The sequence below is a fragment of the Corylus avellana genome, chromosome 6, assembly GCF_965113065.1.
Source record: "Corylus avellana chromosome 6, dhCorAvel1.hap1.2, whole genome shotgun sequence".
Classification (NCBI taxonomy): Eukaryota; Viridiplantae; Streptophyta; class Magnoliopsida; order Fagales; family Betulaceae; genus Corylus; species Corylus avellana.
Genome location: NC_142495.1, coordinates 3011830 through 3032126, shown reverse-complemented (window position 1 = coordinate 3032126; position 20297 = coordinate 3011830). Strand labels below are relative to the sequence as shown.

At 37.2% G+C, this 20297-nt stretch overlaps 2 protein-coding genes and 1 pseudogene across 6 annotated transcripts; 1 reads left to right on the top strand and 2 right to left on the bottom strand.

Annotated features, from left to right (window-relative positions):
- Positions 1-2598: 2598 nt before the first annotated feature.
- Positions 2599-4289, bottom strand: LOC132187491 (putative acetyltransferase At3g50280 pseudogene; annotated as a pseudogene).
- A 2591-nt stretch (positions 4290-6880) lies between these two features.
- LOC132186389 (protein IN CHLOROPLAST ATPASE BIOGENESIS, chloroplastic) lies at positions 6881-10332 on the top strand. The gene is made up of 11 exons (XM_059600342.2): positions 6881-7036; positions 7107-7190; positions 8437-8511; positions 8600-8642; positions 8725-8782; positions 8872-9039; positions 9173-9235; positions 9322-9416; positions 9529-9610; positions 9728-9838; positions 9981-10332. Exons 1-11 carry the CDS (start codon positions 6922-6924, stop codon positions 10119-10121), a joined length of 1035 nt encoding a protein of 344 aa, XP_059456325.2. The 5' UTR covers positions 6881-6921; the 3' UTR covers positions 10122-10332.
- An 826-nt stretch (positions 10333-11158) lies between these two features.
- On the bottom strand, positions 11159-17878 carry LOC132186387 (filament-like protein (DUF869)). 5 transcript variants are annotated; one of them, XM_059600338.2, is made up of 6 exons: positions 17781-17878; positions 16497-16644; positions 15136-15280; positions 12427-14932; positions 12265-12325; positions 11159-11913 (listed from the first exon to the last, which is right to left on the bottom strand). In XM_059600338.2, exons 2-6 carry the CDS (start codon positions 16593-16595, stop codon positions 11413-11415), a joined length of 3312 nt encoding a protein of 1103 aa, XP_059456321.2. In that variant the 5' UTR covers positions 16596-16644; positions 17781-17878; the 3' UTR covers positions 11159-11412. The 5 variants fall into 5 exon arrangements, with proteins under 5 accessions (XP_059456321.2, XP_059456320.2, XP_059456322.2 ...); XM_059600337.2 differs by lacking the exon at positions 17781-17878 and adding an exon at positions 17564-17694; XM_059600339.2 differs by lacking the exon at positions 17781-17878 and adding an exon at positions 17594-17676.
- Between the last annotated feature and the right edge of the window lie 2419 nt (positions 17879-20297).

Here is a 20297-nt window from a genome sequence, read left to right as displayed (position 1 = left end):
ATATAATAGGTGTTTCACAAAATAATATGTGGATTATGATCTGACCTAACACAAAATCATCAACCAAACACATACAAGCAGTGAATCATAAAGAACACATATATTTGGTTATGAAGAGGAAACCATTTAGAGAGTAAAACCTATTCGGGGCAACTAAATTTAGGAAATCACTTCACTATAAAAAATAAGAATTTACACAATGTCAAACTTACAAAACCTTTGCACATGGCAATCTAGTGTACTAAACAAGCGACCCACTTGTCTGCTACTGCAATAGTTCTTTTAAAACCTCTGGGGTGTTTATTCTATGTGATTTCCTTCACTAGAACTCCGATTGGCTTCATGTGTTGATCATAAAACAGAGAATGAGATTCCCCAGCTTTACTCTAAGAGATATAAGTCACTCCAGTTTGATATATCTATCACTCTCTCTTAGCTCACAGTATTCACTCTCTAAATACATACATCACAATGTGCATACCAAATGGTATAAATAGAAATTCACACAACAATTAAAGCGGTTGTGTCCGGATAAGGGTAAGCACGTGTCCGGACATAGCTAGGGTTACGTATGTGTAAACCCTCAATGTCTGAACATGACATCCCAGTGTCGGGACATGCCAAGTAAATTGAACTCTCTAGAATTCAAGTCTAGACATGTTCTCAATGTATCCAAACAGGTCTTATAAAATAAACTCTTTGGAATTTATGTCCGAACATGGCTTCTAGCTGTTCGGACATGTTTTCAAAAATGAGTTATCTGGAAATCTTGTCCGGACACGGCTTATGGCTATCCGGACACGTCTTCGAACAAAAGTCTCTAGAAATGCTGTCCGGACCTGCATTCTGGGTGTCCAGACATACTAGTCTTCATGCTACCCTCATTTCAATTGAAAACAAACATATCACCAAATGAGCCAAAAACTAAACTAACAATTTTATTTCAAGTTTTCTTCATCTTCTTATACTTGTATGCTATAACATTTTACCTCTTTCTAGTTGATTACTTCGCCAAAGGAAAAATAGTCTAGACCAAATGAAATAAGGCCCCACCCTAGTGTATGTTGTATATATATTATGCACAACATCTAATCTTAGGAGTAACGTTAAATCAAGTGTTTTCATATATATATATATATATATATATATATATATATATATATATTATGCACATCGTTATTATTTTTTTAAAAATTATTTAAAATAAGTTAAAAAATGAGACACAAAAGGCTCAAAACACCATTAAAAAGCTCAAATATAAAGAAGCGGTTATTGGTTTTAAGAGCTACTAACCACCGGTTATAAAATAACCGCTAATTGCCTAAATTGAACAAGTGTAGTTATTAAAATTCAATACTATCTTAAGCAATTGCAGTTAGCAACTAAAGCCAATAATCACTGACTATAACCGCTTGTAGACCTCTAAATCCCTCTTACCTCATGGGCTTGTACCATATTTTTCGGTGTGCCTGAGTAGTGAACTTAGACTTGCAGTGGGGTTGCCTTTGTACAAGCACACATGGCCAAGGGTATTTGAAGCGTCCCATTTTGGATCCGGATTCTTTCCCGTTAATGGCCAAGATGGCCCTAGTAAAAATCCTAGCGCCATCATACTGCCACGTGTCCTACTTCAAAAATATTAGTATTTTATTATTTAACATTTTAAAAATAAATAAAAACTAAAATAATGTAATAATATTATTTTGGGTTTTTTGATATGGCCCTTAGAGGTGGCCGGACCACCCCCAAGGGCCATCGCTTGGCCTGAGGGTGGCCCAAGCAATGGCAGTATGATGGCCCTTGGGGGTGGATCAGCCACCCCCAATAGCCAAAAAACAAAAACAAATAACGGGTTTGGTGGGTTTGGCCCTTAGGGGTGGCTGAACCACTCCCAAATGGCCATAGAGGTGGCTTCGGCTTCCCTTAACCGGCTTTTGTGGGTGATTTTGGCCACCCCCATGGCCCTTGGGTGTGGCCGAACCACTCCCAAGGGCTAAACCCACAAAACCCATTATTTATTTATTTTTTTCTTTCCCAAGACTGGTGGTTTGGGGTGGCCGAAGCAGGCCACCACTTGGCCTGAGGGTGGCTTCGGCCACCCCGAAGGGCCATATCAAAAAACTAAAAAAAATTATATTATTTTAGTTTTTATTTATTTTAAAAATGTTGAATAATAAAATATTAACATTTTTGAAGTGGGACAGCATGATCGCCCTAAGAAGGTGATTTTTTTTAAGAAGTCAAAATAAACGTCTTAGAATATGTTGTCACAAGCATCACAGCAGTTCTCATTGAAACAGTAGCCAGGAAAGTTGTTGATTACAGTAGGCCTCTCCAAATTGGAGAGCCAGATGATCATGTAAAGGAACTTTTTTATGATTTTTTTTTTTTTTTTTTTTTTTTTCTGCAGAGTCGGCCAAACTAATTAGAAAGTGATTTTGTTGATTGAGATGTGAATGCCAAGAACTAAAAGCCAAATAGCCTAATGGACTAATTGACTAATATTTTTGTTGGGTTGAAGTGGATCTACAACTTCCAACCCAAGAAAATAACTCACGAATTTTTACCTAAGGATTACCTTAACATTGAAACAGAGGATCATAATCTGTATCGACTATAAATGAAATACTCGTGCGTTATTTTTTCTCTCTTCACAAACAAGGAGAAGAATACATAAGTTTGACAAAATAGCTCGTTGAACAAGTGTTCCAACTATGAAATCATTCTGAAAGTGAAATTTGCATGCAGAAAACAAAAGCATAAATGCAGAGAACTTTAGATCAAACATTTGAGGAAACTCAGAAAAGTAAATTAATCCGACTGGGATAACTCCGTCACATGACTTACGAGACTAATGCCTCGTTGAACTCTGCATCGTCCGCCATAGCCAGCAACGTCTCAGGCGAGAGGCAAGCTTCAAAATCAATACTTCCTTCTTCTGGCCCGGGAAACACGGTTAACTTCCCGTCATATTTGTTCCCAACACCACTCCGCACCGCAAGGGGTCTTCCCCAACCGAAGTCATTGCCGTACACATTGAACCTCGGCGAGCTTCCTGTGACCAATTTCTTACTAATTAGCAGGTCACTGGTTGTTAGAAACTTAGGGGTTTTTATCCAATCCGCCACATACTTTTTTATTTCTTCTACTTTTTGAGAAGCAATCATCTCGTTTATCTGCGAAGCCGCCCAGCCTAGTCCGTGTTCAAGAAGATCCCCTGCAGTGGCCGTTACGTTCCCGAATAGAATCGCGTTTCCTAGATACTCCTCCGGCAATGGTGGTTGTAATCTTTGCCTCATTCCCACGAGTACGCCGTAACAAATCTCTTCATCAGCGTTGAGACGCCGGCTGCGAACCACAGATCGCCAAAGATGAGCCAGAACCGCTTGAAGGGACGAGATCTTGTTAGTGCTCATTTCAGCATTTGCTTTTGCTTTAAGTTGTTGGATTTTCTCCTTCGAAAAATGAAAAACTCTCTGTTTTAGGGGTGGACTAGTGTTGGAACTCTCATTGCGCTGGAATTGGAAAGGAATTCGAATGGGGAGATTCATAATACCATCAAGAAAACCCGACCCGAAGATCGGAGGAGATTGTGAGGTGGGATCAGAAGAACCCGTAGAGATCCCAGACCAAGTATTGAAGAAACGCCAGAAGGTGGTGCCGTCCGCAACGCTGTGGTTTAAAGTGCAACCGATGAAGATGCCATCAACGAGCTCAGTCACTTGCACCGCCAGCAATGGCTTGGAAACACCTTCGCAGTTCAATACCCTGTTCATCAGAAAGAAGGAGTTGACAATATCGGGAACGTAGAGGGGCTCAAGGATATCGGCCACGGTGACGCCATCTGCCACCGCATGAACAAATTCTGCTCCTCCAAGGTTATTGCAGTCGACAAAGAAAGAGGTGGTCTTGTCATCATCGTTTTCAACCATGACTAGGCGGCCGGCGAGAGGATAGAAAATATCCAACGTGCGGGACAGAGAGGTCTTTAGTTGATCAATAACACTGCCTTTTAGTTTATTTTCTTGGGAGGGTGTAGGTTTGAGGAAGAGGAGACCCTTTTGGATTTGATCGAGTGTGAGGAGTTGAAGATCCCATGGAGTCAGCTCAACCCTCCGGGTTGACTCGCTGGGATGACTCGCTGTCGGCCGGACGGTGGTGGTGGATAAGAAGCGAATGTTTGCCATCTTAATTTGCTTTCTACAAGACGATGGAGCAAATTAAACCATTCAAGACTACTGTGGCCTGCAAAGCTGCACTATTATCAGAATTTTCTTGGGGCTGTCACGTTGTCGTTTTCCTAACAACACGACGTATCCGGAATAATCCTGCTGCGCACTAAATTGATGAGGACTTTGGAGTCGTCCAATTCGAATATATGAGAATCCACGTGCAAGATAAGAAAAGTGAAAAGAGGCAAATGCCTCGTAAGACGAAAAGAAAAAGAGCCGTGATTTTTATTTTTTTTTTATAAAAAGAAGTTAAAAGAGAATATTTTGGAAAGAAACTCTAGTCTCATTTACAAACCTTGCTGAGACAATATATATAATTAAATCTCTTTCGGTGAATGTGAAATGATCAGAGCTCTGTATCACGTAAAAAAATGTTGGGCAAAAGTGGCCATGGAGTAGCTGTTAAAGTTATGATTTTTACTCAATTATAAATCGATGGAGTAGCCATTAAAGTTATCAACTTGATTTGTATTGATCTTGAACATAGATTGGTTTTTTACTGATTTGAATATCCCAATAAATGCCTGTGTTTGATCATCAACAGGTATTTCAATGAAATAGAGTGAGTGGTTTTTCTATGCCGAAACAATGAAAGAATATTTATGGATTCAATCTAAGAAAACATCAATCTTTGTGTCTAACGAAGAACATAGATTTGTAAAAAATATGCAAAAATACAAAATTTGGATGTCCATGAGAATGCACTAAAAACATGGATTTATGATGAGATTATGGTGAACTCTAAGCCTTAGTATTTCTAATAACCAAATTTTAATATTTTTTTCAGTTTTTTTTTTTTTTTAAAAAAAAAAAAAATCATAAAATTAACCAATTATTTTATTGAATGAGTTAAGTAATATTTTTAGACTTTGATTTAATTAAGTTAATCCTCATAGGATCGATTTTGTAATATAAGATCCCTGTAGTCGTAGGTGACATAAGTTTGACAAATTAGCTATTTGAAAAAATGTTCCAACTATGAAATCATTCCGAAAGGACTTGCAATTTTTTTTTTTTTTTTTTTTTGAAAAGTACACTTTACCCCCTTAAAGTTTGGGACGATTTTTAATTCAACCTTTAATGTTTCAATTTTTGCAATGTACCTTCCAAACTTCTAAATTTTTGCAATTCGACCAATTTTATTTCAAAATTCTCATATTACTCATAATTTATTTTTATTTTTTTTTATAAAAAAATTTTAAAAAATTTCAGGGTGGCCATAGTCACCCTTTTTGCCATCTGGCCATTTTTTCACCCTCATATATATATATATATATATATATATATATATATATATATTTGAGGAAATACCGACCGAAACAATTAATGCTAAACGCTTAATGGCTTTGGATTGCTGAATTTAAAAATAAATAACGCATTAAATTAAAGCTTCATTCTGCTTTAGACCCAGTGAAGCTTGAACAATCCACAACACCAATGCCAGATGGGTTTTGCAGAAGGAAAGTTATCTGTAGAGAAAAATACCTTAAAACCATGGGATTTTGAGACTTGCAGAGCTAGAAGATGAAGTTCAGATCCATTGAACATATATATATAATACTAACAAAAAGTGGTTGGGTCTTCAAGAGATACCTCAATCGGCTGGGACCACGCCTAATAAAGCGGAGATCACTAGTTCGAATCCCCTTCCCCCGCGGACATGTCAACAAAAAAAAAAAACAAAAAAAAAAACAAAAAGTGGTTGGACAGTTGAAAGAGTAGGACAGTAAGAAGCTGCTTTCTGCTACCAATGAGGGCTTGAAGTTAGGGTCAATAATGAAAATCCATGAAGTTAACACAAAATTAATGAATACTGATGGAGAGATTTAACATGTTTAATCAAATTAAAATTGTTAATTATTAAGAATCACCTTCTGTCACTCTGGACCTTTCGGCTTGAATACGCAATGGGACACAATGATGCAAAGGAATTGGATGCTTGAATACGCAAACAAAGAATTGAAGTTTTGGTTATGGAAAATCGGATCCCTATTTTGCCGGAACATTTGTAATGAAAAATATCTATTTAGTATTTTAGTGTAAAATAAAGGTTAATATTATTGTGGTTATTCTATCTTGGCATGACCATAGTAGCACTTATCTGTTGGAAGCCGCATAGGAGGCGCCTAAACAGTGGGAATCGCAAGCGCTCCCTTAAGTCCGACTGAGTCATAGTCTGACCTAGCCCCACCAGGGCATCAATGAGAATCCAAGGTGACTAATATTAATCAGGCATATGTAGAGATTGTCTATTAATGCAACATAAGGGCACACATTGTTAGTGTCTAAATAACAAGGAAAATGATCCTCTCCATTTCATTTGAAATGGGGAGTATTCATTTAGTGCATTTAGGAGGATAAATTGTCCTAAAAATTTGTTCTTTAAAAGAAAAAGACAATATTACCCTCATAAATGCACTAGATGAATGATCCATTTCAAATGAAATGGAAATGATCCATTTTCAAATAACAAAGCCAAACACGTCCAATAAATCTTTACTTCTACGTACTCATTTACAAATTCCGGTTAAACAAAAAAAAAAAAGAAAAAAAGGGCTAACTAGCCCAATCTATGCACTTGGGTTAAATATCTTAGGCCCATCGAGACCAAAAAAAAAAATTAAATAGAAGATAATGAAGGACGACTGCTGAAGGCACTAAGCACCATAAGAAATCGGTGGCTGAAAGCATGAAGGTTGGCGGCGGAGTGGTGTACGGTGGTCCACCTGGCGCCGCTCTGCCCACTCTGCTTCTCGGGAATGGCAGAGCGCGTCTTCGCTGCTGCGCTTACTCTGCAACTCCGGGTAACACTATCAAAACTCTCTTGGTTTTTTCGAAGTGCTTGCTTTGATAGTTGGCATTGTTGAAATGCAGACCATATGACTTTCATAAAGGATGTGGCGTCGGCTCAGCCCCCTGAGCATTTGGGTCAGTTGATGAGAATGCTCAAGACTAGAGGTGGGTGGGTCGTCAATTGCTCAACCTCTTAAATCTTTTTTTTCTTTTTTGGGTAGTTGAGCAAATTTTATTGAAACGATAGATTATGCATGTTTGATGTTTGTCCATTGAATACGATCAATTTTTTGGTTCCTAGATTTCCCAGAAGTTGCTAACATTTTGGTTTCTTGGATATCTTGTTTTATGTCAGTTGTTTCCTTCAATGGTAATGTATATCTCATTGAATGTGACGTATTATGTGTTGGGAGTCTCGTCTGTGATGGAATTGAAGACTCCCCAGGTGTTTATTTTCCCAACATTATTAATGTGTCGTAGAATTTATACTTGTAAAAATAAAATGCAGTCTCAGAATTTATGTTTACCAATGTGTTTCGTGTGTCAAAATAAAGTACTTAATTAAGGATCTTGTAAGTACATTGTCTCTCAATGAGAAATTATGCTTATGATTGAATGTGCCGTATAGGTCCTTCATTTTTGTAGTCTGTGATCAGCAAGCTCAACAGAAGGAAATATTCTAAGGATTGGATTGCTGATTTTAGAAAGCAATGCCTGATATTTAGCTTCCATTTCGTCCAAGCAGGATCCAAAGTATCTGCCTTACAACAACTCACTCTTAGTACCAAATGGGTTCTTTACAAGAAAGAGTTACTTCTACCAAGATAGGTTCTGAAATTTCGTCTGATTCCATTTTGTTTTCCTTCTCTCTGTTGCATTCCATGGAGTAATACTTGCTTAACCACTCCTTTGGGAAGCCTAAACATTGAGGACCAGCAAGAAAATGGATGTGCGTTTCATTTCTTCCCGATGTATCAGTCATTTATTCCTAAACCAAATAAGCCAGGAAAGATGCGTCCAATCACCCAACCGTATAAGCCTAATTGATATTATATGTAGTCATTGATATTATTGTGCTTGGCCGTTGCTTGTTGCTGCTTTTGCTTGTCTTAACAACCATGCAACAAGAGGCTTTTGTTGTCTTGGAGTTTTCACTGTCTAGTTCTGGTTACTGGTATTTCCTTCATATTCTAGTCATGAACCTCAGCTTTCAATAGTCCTAGCATCCAGGGAGCCAATAAATTGGGGGTGGACATAGATATATTCTTTTCCACAGTGCAGAAGTTCCATTTGTGGACCAACATTTACCCCATGAGTTCTATACTTGTATATATAGTAAATGCTTCTTGTTAGTTTTCTCATTACTATTAGAATCCTAACATTATCTCTCATATTTATTTCTCTGTTATAGGTGAATCTATTTTGTCTCCTGGAGCCAAGCAGGGGTTAATACCCCTTGCCATTCCACTGACAAAAAAAAGCTCAGGTATAACTAAGGCATTGCATATGTTTGGCACTGGATATTCCTGAGAAATATTTGAGTTGAAGCTGTTATATGATTGCCTTGTTAACAGGTGCTGTAACTGCACTACTGAGATGGCCTACAGCTCCACCTGGGTATATTAATTTGTATACTTTTCACTGGCTTTTTTTATGGTTACTTTTATTTAGCTTGATTAATCTTCTTCAATACCCACAGCATGGAGATGCCAGTGGTAGAAGTCAGAAAGCATGGAGTGTGGCTTTTAGCCAAGAATGTTAGTGAAGCATGAATAGTGTTGTGTGTTGAAGCATGGCTAGAATTCACTGTAAATGCATTTTGGTTTTGCCTCTCTTCTGCATACAGGTGGACCAATTTATTCACAGACTCTTGGTTGAAGAAGATGCCGACAACTCCCCAGAAAGCAATGACGAGCTATTTCATGCTTCAGCTGATGCTGGGGAGAAACTTTACAGAAAGGGTGACTATGCCAAGTCTCAGATCTCAAATCTAGATGTCTACCTCTTAAAAAAGGTACAAAAGGGATCTCTAAATTTGTAATTGACTGTTGTGATGAATATGGTACATATACTTTTTGTAAAGTTAATTTATTTCCAGATCTCAAATCTAGATAACAATTTTTTTATAAGAAATGGTTCATTTTCAGGTTGGTTTATTTCCAGATATCTTAGAGCGTAAGGTGATGCGCCATTTTGAGGAAGGGGACCATGTAAGACAACTGGTTTGGTGATATCGTTTTTAACAACCAGTATTTGGTTAGTGAACGTAAAATGTATAATATGTGCTTCGTGAAAGGTTTCAGCTTTGGTGACCGGAGAGTTTTATACCAAGAAGGAGCATTTTCCAGGATTTGCTCGGCCATTCGTGTTCAATGCAGAGGTTTTGCTGAGGTTCCTAGAAATCTCTAATTACCTTCTACTTGTGATTGTTCTTATTTTTTTACCAACATGCTTAGCTTTCATCCTCATCCTTAAAGGAATTTTTTGGTGGGGTATTTCAAAGGGTTGGTCGCAAGCTTGAATCTAAAGATGCTGCCCGGGGAGCTTTAAAATCACCATGGTGGACTTTGGGCTGTAAATACCAGGTATGGGACCCTTTACATGAAATATCATGCATTGCCTTTGTAAGCTCTCTCTTATTATCTTCCTTCTTTTTCCTCTCCTTTTCTGGTATTATATGGGTCTGATCAGTTTCTATCCAGGAGGTTGCTGAAATAGCAGAATGGGAGGATGAGCAGATTGAGTACATCAAGGAGAAGGTGACAGAAGAGGGAAAGCAAGAAGATCTTAAGAAAGGAAAGGCACCTGCTCAGGTACTATAATTATAGCTCACTATTTGTTATCTCAGTAACCATGTCATGAACTTCAATATGAAAATTCATCTCAAACGAAAATCATAATGGAAGCGATGTTTATCCTCATCTGTTGATCGACCTCTTTAATTCAAATGTGCAGGTTGCATTGGACGAAGCTGCCTTTTTGTTGGATTTGTCCTCTGTTGAAGGGACTTGGGATGACTCCGTTGAGCGGATTTCTGAATGTTACAGAGAAGCTGGACTCCCTGATGTTGCGAGATTCATACTATACAGAGATTGAGTATGAACAAAGAGGGACTTTGTGTCCATCTGTTTCTTTTTATTTCTTTTAGTCCTCTTTCTGCAAGCAATCTAATATACCCATGTATGGTTAAAATTTTGGATGTCATTTTTGCTCTGAATGCAAAAGGGAATCAGAATATTAGAAATGTTTTGGAATTCTGGACTTTCATCTCTATAAAGAATAGTAAAACTGAAAGAATTGGGTGATACATCGGAGGTGAATATTGAAAAGTATTGGATTACAAAAGTCATCAAATATTGGATTTACCTTGTCAGAGAACTCTTGGATTTGGCTTTCTTTTCTCCATACGGGATAAGGAATATTTTCCTCATGCCAAAATGCATGTAATGCTGAGAAGATATCTTTACACTCATATTCCCAATTGTATCCTGTGATGTCTGTGTTAGAATGTCAATCCAACTGCCAAGTAGAGAGGTATCCAACCCAACCCAAAATAAAGGCTTCGACTCGTTTTCATTGGGTTTTAGAGTTGGCATAATGGTTTTTGTTATCTTGAATTCAAAACAGGGAATCAAAATTAGGAGAGAGAGAGAGCTGTACTTGTTTTGTCCAATGGGGGCAATTCATATTTGCATGTTGAATTTAGCTCGGGTTTAAGACATAGATATAAGATTATATAGATTAATTTTAACTAGACCAATTTAATTAAACAGATCAGACCCTTCAACCTTAATCTGTTAATTTTATATTAGGTTCGTGATGGATTTGCAGGTCGTATTAAAAATTGTTAGCCCTAAATGTTGTATTTTAGGTTTGAGTCATGTCAAGATGTTGATATAAGATTATATAGGTCAATTATAATTCAATCTATTTAATTAACCTTGACCCGTTAATTTTGTATTAAATTTATGTTGAATTTGCAAGTCATGTCAAAAATGGTTGACCTTACCTTAGGCATAAACTTAACAACGCTAACCACTTAAGCACCTCCCTCGTGTTCACATGCATGGCCCGCTGTTTTGGAAAACCAAGAAGGCTCATTTGCAATTGCTAATACAACTATTAGACATTGCTCAAGTAAATTTCATCGTCTTAGGGACATTCTTCATACGTTGTACACTATAATTGTCCCCGCATCAGTTTTATATACAGCAGTAATACACACAACATGTAAAATTCTCTTTCTCACTGTCTTTCTCATACGACTGATAAAAATCCAAGACTATTACTTCTCACCTCCTCTACAACAAACCAAACAAGTATGATAAACAAATGGAATCCTGAGCACCAAGATTGCCATCAGTTCTTTATTACTCTACGATGTTTGTCATGGGCAAAATGGAAGAGGGGGTTTCTTGATATTTCCTTTCTTCTTTCTCCACATAAGCTTTCTCCACAAACTCGCTCCTCCCCGCTTCTTGCTAGGCACAATAGCCAACGAACCGGCTGTAGCATCGTCATCCTCGTGTTTAACCCCATTTAAAACAATAATTTTTTCTAGAGGTTGTTGGAATGCTCCATTATCTTTTCTAGTGGATTTGCCATCAGTTTCTTTGGTCTTACGAAATTTAAGATACTTAGCTGCAGAATCATCCTCTGCTAGCATTTGATCAAGTAGAGAGGAGCGCTGGTTCATGATCTTGTCCTTGGGCGGGGTTGTGGCTGTGATGCTGGTGGTGGTGGTAACTATGTCAGTGGGGGTAGCGATGACCTTGTCAAAAAGGGCTGCTTCCCTTGGAGCAGCCAATGCCTTCAACTGCTTTCCAAGGTTCAGGATAGTCTCCTGGCACTCCGCCAACTTTTCTGAAGCAGCTGTAATCTCCCAATCCTGCAGATTGATCAACAGCGCTTCACTCAATTCCAAGTAATATGTGTACAATATAACTTAAGCACCAGTAAGAAAATTACAATAACATTGGAAATAGTGACATTCAATACTTTACAATACTAATTTATATTCTCTGTGTGCAACAAAAAAAAATTAAATAGTCAAATACCCTTTCTACATTGCCAACGTTAGTGAAATTTATATATGAACTTTTTAAAGAGTTTACATTTAAAGTGAGGCAGCTTGAGTTATCATCAAATTTACCAGATAGTAAAACAGCAACAAAAAAAAAAAAAAAGGAGAGTATTTCTCCACAGCTAAGGTACATCCAGTAAGACAATATGAACTTACAGTCCGAAGTTGCTTTTCTTCCTGATTGAGGTCATTGTTTGGGCTTTCCTTCTTTGTAATGCTGAAATATATCGGATACAAGAGACACCTCAACAATTCAGATATCATAAGTAATCATCATATTCACGGAAGCAAAATCATAAAAAGAAAAATTATCAGTACCTTTCAAGCTGGAGCTGCAGTTCAAGACAAGTGGCCTCTAATTCTTCGTAACAGTTATTTTTATCATCCAGCTCTGCTTCTAGTGATGAAAACTTCTGCTGAGCCTCATGTAATTCCAATCTAGCCACTGTAAGCTGTCTATCAAGATCTTCTTCATTCATCAACTTGCAACTTTCGGTTTGATCCTCGATCATTCCTTTCGATTCTTTAAGAGTTTTCAACTCTCTCTGCAAGCTCGCAATTGCTTTTTCTGATTCGAGGAGATTATTCATCAGGGACTCACTCTTATCAGTAGCTGACTGAAGCCTTCTTTCCAAGTCTTTCTTTGAAGATTCCAAATTCTTCAATTCATCCCTCAGATTCCTATCAGTAGACTGAAGTTCTTCAATTTGAAGATGATTGCCATTGGAAGCAGCAGTCATGTGCAAATATGCTAACCGTTCTCTTGGAACACGTCCTGCTTCAGAAAAATGACTAATCATTCCAACTTCTGCTTCACTTTCACTTCGTGATTCATCCCAATCAAAATGTTTCATAATTGCATCCCTCATGTTTGAAACATCTTGTAGGGAAAAGCAATGGTTCATAATCCAGTCTAAAGCAGTAGTTAATTCTAGGGCAAATTTGTCTATGTTAGTTTTTCCATTCAACAGATCATAGCAAGTATGAACAAACTGGTGTAAAACAGCGCTGAGTTCAGAAGTTTTCCACTGGAAAACCCGAACCATGTACCCTGTAGGTGTTTCTGAATTCTTGCATGTGAATATATTCCCATCCTTTCTGGACAATGTTTCAGGGTTATCATCATCCAGAGATGGCAAACTAATACCTTCAATAAGCTCAATTATTTTGCCTATTGACTTACCAAGCTCCAAATGCAACTGTGGATTGCTCTTTTCTGCCAACGAAATGTCAGCATCAGTTACATGGTCAGATGAATCCATCACCAAAGATTTATTTGATTGTTTCCATGAGATGTGACCACTTGCAAGTGGAGGATTTGATGCATCAGGATCGTTTGAGCCTTCCCTTGCATCAACAACTTCAGTGGGTTTTGGACTATGTATATATGCCAAAGCTGCTCTAATATCCTCAAGTATTTCATCCGGGTTTCTCTGCCTGACACAGTTTTGCTCCAAGATCACTTTCAGTATATCCTGAAGCCAACCAGGAACTTTTCCCATTAATGCATTGTTGGACCTGATTTCTTGGTTTGATGCACTGAAGCCTGATTCAGAGTCAGGCATTGGAACAATCTCCCTACCTGTTAACTCTGAGGGATTCCCGTTTAACTCAGTTTCCAAAGGGTGAGAAATTGCAATAGTTTCATTTGAAGAAACATGAGGACTCCCAAATGGTTTATTAACAGAGCCTAACGCTAATCTTTCCATTTCAACAAAGTCATCCATCAGATTAATGTCTGAAGTTCCAACAGTTTTAGATGATGGTGACGCCTTTTGTTTTCCATTTCTAAAGTGCTCCAGTTCTGAAATCAAAGCAGAAGCCCATGATTCTGCACAGCTAACCTTATCATCACTGCCAATTTCAGACATCGATGCAAGAGAGAGATCATGTGATGTAAAACTTCTCCTTGTTGGCTCTACGATTCGCTGACCTTTTGACACTTCATCAAGCTGCAACTCAACTTGTGATAATCTGGAAGCTGTGCGAGTATACATTTCCCTTGAAAATTGTAGTTCATTTGCCTTTTTATGAAGGGCTTCCCTAAGATTCTTGTTTTCTTCTTCCATAGAACATAAATCCTCAGTCAGATTACCAATCCTTTTAGTGAGATCTTCAGGAGAGTCATCGACTGCAGAGTCAACCATGAAAGCATCTGCATTCAACTTTCTCCTCCTCATTTCAACTGAATCCCTCCCCAGCATTTCAACTTCGTTCTTCATTTTTGCCACCGCAGCAGGACCTGGCAATCGCTTCCTGACCAGGAGACGCAACCTCTGACACTCTGATTCTAACTTTGCAATTTTCTTCACACTCTCTAGGTGTTGCTTGTGTGATGCATCAGCTGTTCGACGATTAAATTCTCTCTCCTCATTTCGGATCTCAAGCTCCTTCTCAAGCACTCGAACCTCATACTTCAAAGAAGCATTATCTTTCTCTGTGGATTGTAATCTAGTCATTAGTGCACTAAAATTTGACTCCATCTCAGTCAACTGTTTATTGACATCTTCTATCAACTTTTCCTTCACTAAGAGAGCATTGCTAATTTGAGAATTTTCAACACCTAGTTTAGCAAGCCTCTTACTGGTCTCTGTTAACTTCTCCTCTAAAACCATCTGGGATTTTTCGAACTCCTTCGATGTCTTCATCACAGCATCATGAATTCTTTTCTCCTGGTCTTCTCGAACAAAACGTAGCTGTTGCATACATTCCTTGAGCGCTGCATCCAAATGAGCTACTCTATCTTCACCTGCTACTCTCTGCTGCAAAGCTTCATCTAATTCTTGCTTTAGAGACACTGCTTCCGCTTCTGCCTTCTCCCAGCCTATGTAAAAATCATTTAAAAAAGGGATTACTATGTTGTCAAACAAAGACATAATTTCACAAAGTGCACATCAAAATGTGATTGGTAATTTGCAACCCACAACCTTTATTTTTATGCATTCAAATTTTACTTTTTAAACAAAAGAAGCCTTCACAACAAAATACAGGGGAACCTGGAAAGGCAGGAAAAGCACATTATATTACCTGCAGTTGCTTCTTGCGCCATCTTTGCTTGTTTCTTCACAAGTTCATCTTTAGCATCACGCTCAGAGAGAGCTGAAGAAAGCTTATCATTTGAAATTCTCAGGTCTTTCTCCAATTCAGCTTTCTCGGTTAGAAGTTTCTGAATCTAAAAAAAAAAAGAAAAAAAGAGTAAGGGTATTACCACTGCCTCAGAGTACATAAAAAAGTTCCAAAGAAAAAAAAGCCATGCAGAAAACATTCAGCAACCAAGGACAGGCAGCAGAAAGCTGCTCAAGAGGGAATGCCTCTTGGGAAATCAGTTTTGAAGTTCATTGCGCATAATGACAAGGGACCAACTTCTTGATGATAGTTGCTAGGTTGTGAGACTCGAGAGGCAAAATCTGGTAAAGCTTGGACATCTTTGCAACCACACAGGCAAAGCATATCTAGTATTCATACGAAACTTCGCCAACAGATGTCATCTTTTTATTGAGAATTTTAATTATTTTAACCAGTTGAGGAGCATTACTTTGTGGAGATGGATGATTCGAATCATGCTAATGTTTCTCCTTGAAGACAGTTGCTGAACTGAAAATGGAACTCTGATAATTCAAAGAGGTTACTTCCACCTTATAGCATACCAAATTTTTGACAAACCTCTATTTCAACCATTCTTTCTAAAGTAAATGTTTGGTATTAGCAATGAGAAACCCTTCTTTTTTTTTTGGGGGGGTGGGGGGGAAGCAATCCAATATCCTCTGATGGAAACAAATCCTTCAAAATCTGATTCCAACAATTCCGTTGAGTTCAACAACTTCCCTCCCCTCTCTCTAAGTGATGCATGACATATTGTTACAGCAGCACACTGCTTTGCTTTCATTTAATTATTGATTATAAATTCAATCATCTGACAGATGAGGTTCAGCCCCTTAATAAAATGACCTTTTATTTTGGTAGACTGGGTGAGCAAAACCCAACTAACGTTAATAATTTTATCTCATTTCAAAAATTTGTTCACCAATTATCCAGCATATTAAGGAAAGAAGCCTTTTATTCAAGGTTGCCTAAGAGGATTTAAGCTTTCAACTGCTAAATTCCTCACGAAGTCAACAGTACCTTTGATCAACAAATAGTCCAGGGAGGATATCCTGATTATATACGAGGAAAAAATGAAGCTTAAACATTTATTGCTAAAGCACCAGACTTAATATGTAAACATGTCAATGCAGTGAACCTATTGGCTTGATGAGAGTATGGTGTTGTGGAACTCACTCTGCTATAAACTTAAACAATGACGCATTATGAAGAACATCAACTACTCAATTTTGCAGTAGAATTAACAGCAAAGAAATAATCAGCGAGCAAAACAGCAATTGTATTACCTCTTCTTCATTTCCTTTTAAAGGGGAGTTTATTTTGTCAGTTGTGACAATGGCCTTCTCTGAAGATCTCTTCCTCCAAAGCCATGTCTTTTGGTCCATTGTATTACCTAGTGCAGCTTGAATATTATAAGGATCTCATACAAAGAATCTGCATCGAAAATGAAAGAAGAAATTTTATAATTGTTCTTTCATATCAGCATCCGATGCTGACTATATTATTTATTCATGTATCTATGGAACAAGAAAATTAAAAAGAAGAAAAAAAAAAAAAGATCCGGTCATGACGACTTTTCTTGCAACAAATTTTCGTGAAAACCAAAGAACATTAAGGTTTACCACTAGCAACTATGTTTCGAGAGGGCCAAAGTCTCAAATGGAAGAAACAATTTTCACAAACATACTAGCCAAAGCACTAAACAGCCGTTTAATGCATTTGAAAAATTCAAAGCACCCAAAAGGCTATTACACCCACCATATAAAACAAAATTTTGGGCAGCTGAAGGTACTTCTATTTCTCTAGTAAATACCCAAAACACAGTTTCCTTTTCTAAATCTAACCACGAGCAGCTTGACACTTCTATTTATTTATTTTTTTTCTAAGCGTGACCCTTTTACTTCTTACAGCTACATATTACAGATTACACAACCTTGTGCCTTCTCAAAGGCCACATATCAAGCATTGAGTTCAGAAGATTTTGCTCATTCGAATATGGGTACGAACAAATTAAAAAAAAAAAAAAAACCTCACAGAAAAAGACGCCACCAAATCCCAGACAAATCAAACAATTAAGTATTTGCATCAATGCATGTATAAGTGAGCTGGCTTTCACTAAAAACATTCACCAACCGATCAGTGTAACAATCAACAAATCTCACATTGCCAATGCCCACCAAGTCAACATCAACAAGACACTAAATCTGAAGGATATTAAGGCACTCCCACCGGGTCTCACGGTGCATGGATTATCAGAGCCGAGAGAACAAGGCCATCAATGCAAAGAAACCCGATTCCATGGAGCTACAAACAACAATCAAAGAGAACCCAGAGACATCATTAAATATCATACTGAGTAATGCATGGTAGCTTCCGATCTCACCGACACCCACACTTGCAGGGAGATGGCTTCGAGGAGAAGAGGATGAGATTATTAAAAAAAAAAAACCAACAGAACCCACAAGAGCTTCCAGAACAGAGCACTCTATAACTACAACTATGACTATAGCGTGCGCGCGTGTCTGTGTTTGGTAAATAGGAAAAGTAAAAAGCGGGAGTGTAGACTATACTTAGAAAGCGAGTGTACGGAGGAAATGTAGATTTCGGGCAACTGTCGGCTGGGATCTGACGCAGTGATTCGCTGCGTTTTGCGTGGTTTTGGTTCCCCTTTTGCTTTCGCTTTGACCCGATGGGCCGGAAGCTCGGATGTCTTAATCCATCTATCAATGCTCTTTCTTCAAGATTATTTTAAAAGATATGTATTTTTACAAGCGTGTATATACACATTGATGAGAACAAAATAAGTTTGAAATGTTTTTTTATTTTTTATTTTTTAATTTTTAATTTTACAAAATTAGTTCTTCAACTTTAAAATTGCGAAAAAAAATAAAATTGAACGAATCTTAACGGGTTATCTTAATGGGAGTAGCTCGGCTTATTTCTAGTTGAGTTAGCTCTCATTTCTTTTAATTTGTAACTTAAATTTTATCACGTCAGCATTGGCAACGGTGTTAGTGAAGGTGGTGATTATGGTGGTTGGGGTTGGGCGTAAATGAAAAGGAAGAAAGACCTGGGTGATTGGTCGGAGAGATTAAGTGTAATTAGTCTAAACTGTTCTTTACTATTTTAGATAGCTGACATGATAAACTCTAAGCCTCAAATGGGAGGAAATGAGAGCTAACTCAAGAGTTGCTTCCTATCTTAATTATATTAAGATTTTGGGTGAAATAGGCTGAAACCAATAGAATATTAGATATAGATAAAAACAATTATACAGTACGAAATTTATGAAAAGGTGTAGACTAGGTCGAAACAGACAAAGATTTGGAGTGAGATGTAATAAATATTAGAGGCTTGAAACTAAAAAGTTTCGGTGTGTATGTACTCTCATTATATATATATATGTTTTGTTGATAGGAAGAGATTAGCTAGGATGAGTTGAGTAATTACTATTTAGCTATTTGCCATTGTCATTTCTTTATCCATTTTATCTATCATCATGTCATTTCTTTATCTCTCGCTTCAAATCTTATGTAATTTTACTTTCCATTTTGTTTTTATTTTTTATTTGTTTTAATTTTTTATTATTGATACACACTTGAAAAAGAGTTATATGATTGATAATCCTAATGGATGAAGACACCATTAATGATAGTTATTATTTCGAGCAAAGTCGGAACACTGGAAGGGGTCTGAGGAGTCGGTTCATGACTTTTTAGTTGGTTTATTCAAATTATTAATAATTTTGTATAGCTCAAAGTGCAGCATTCAAAACAACTAGCTAAGAACATACAAAATTATTTAGAAAAAGAAAAGGAAAAAAGAAGGTCCTACCATATCCATTCATTCGTTTTTATCTGGTGGTGGTACATAGTGGTGGAGTAGGGGAACTTTTAAAGACAGTGGAATAAGGAATAGCATATGTAGGAAAATAAAAAGGAGCATTGACCTTGTTGCTTTTTTCTTTTTTTATTCTCGTAAAATAATAATAATAAAAAAAAGTTTTGTTACTTGTCTTTGTTCTTTTTCTCTCTAAGCACGCTTTGTGTCTCAATCGTGTAGTACAAGATAAGATGATCAAGATCATCCATATATATATATATTGTATAGCCTGTAGTTATTAGGCTTACAACCTGGTTATACCTGTCCAAACTCTCAACCTTATTTGAAGTTAACAAAAATAAATATGAATATGACAAATTTATTTGGTCCCAATCACATGATCACGACAATTTAGTAGGCCAATGGTCCCTCTCTTTTGGCAGTGCATTTGGTTGTTGAGTGCACCTACAACAAGAATCAATGTATAATGTTATACATCACACTTCTTATTCCCTTTTGTTGATGTTGATGTGATACATCCATTCCATTCTTAATTATTATTTTTTTTTGAAAAAAGTTAATTTAAGGGCTGTTTGGCAGTACCCCATCCATGGACTAGAACCAAACCATTGTAGGGTTTGTGAGAAATGTTGGACTCAAAGCCTCAAACTAATGGATTAGGATTGGCTGCAATCTTGTGTATCTGACTATGTTAAAGTATTTATTAAATGATTAGATTCACTTCTTTCTATCAATTTAAACTTTTAGGATAACTTGTGATTTAATATGGTATCAGAGTCAAATATTCTAGGTTGGAACCTTAACTCTGTCAAATTCACTTCTCATTTCAGTTAAATATTCAACGTGTTTGGTCTCATATATTAAAAGGGAGTTTGAGCCCACACGTGAGAAAGAGTGTTAAAGTATTTATTAAATGATTAGACTCACATTTTCCTATCATCTTAAACTTTTAGAAATATTAGTGATTTAATATGATATCAGAACCAAAAGTTTTGGGTTCGAACCATAACTCCGTCAAATTCACCCCACATTTTAGTTAAATATTTCACGTGTTGGATCTCACCTATTAAAAGGGAGTTTGAGCCCATACGTGGAATTAAGATCCTTTTTGGTTCGAATGAACTGGAGAATATTCAATTAGTTATAGTGAAGTAGTATTTTTGTCCTATCAAAATATGAAAAGACAAAAATACTCTTCTACTATAACTAACTGGATATTCTCCAGTTTATTTGAACTGGAGAGG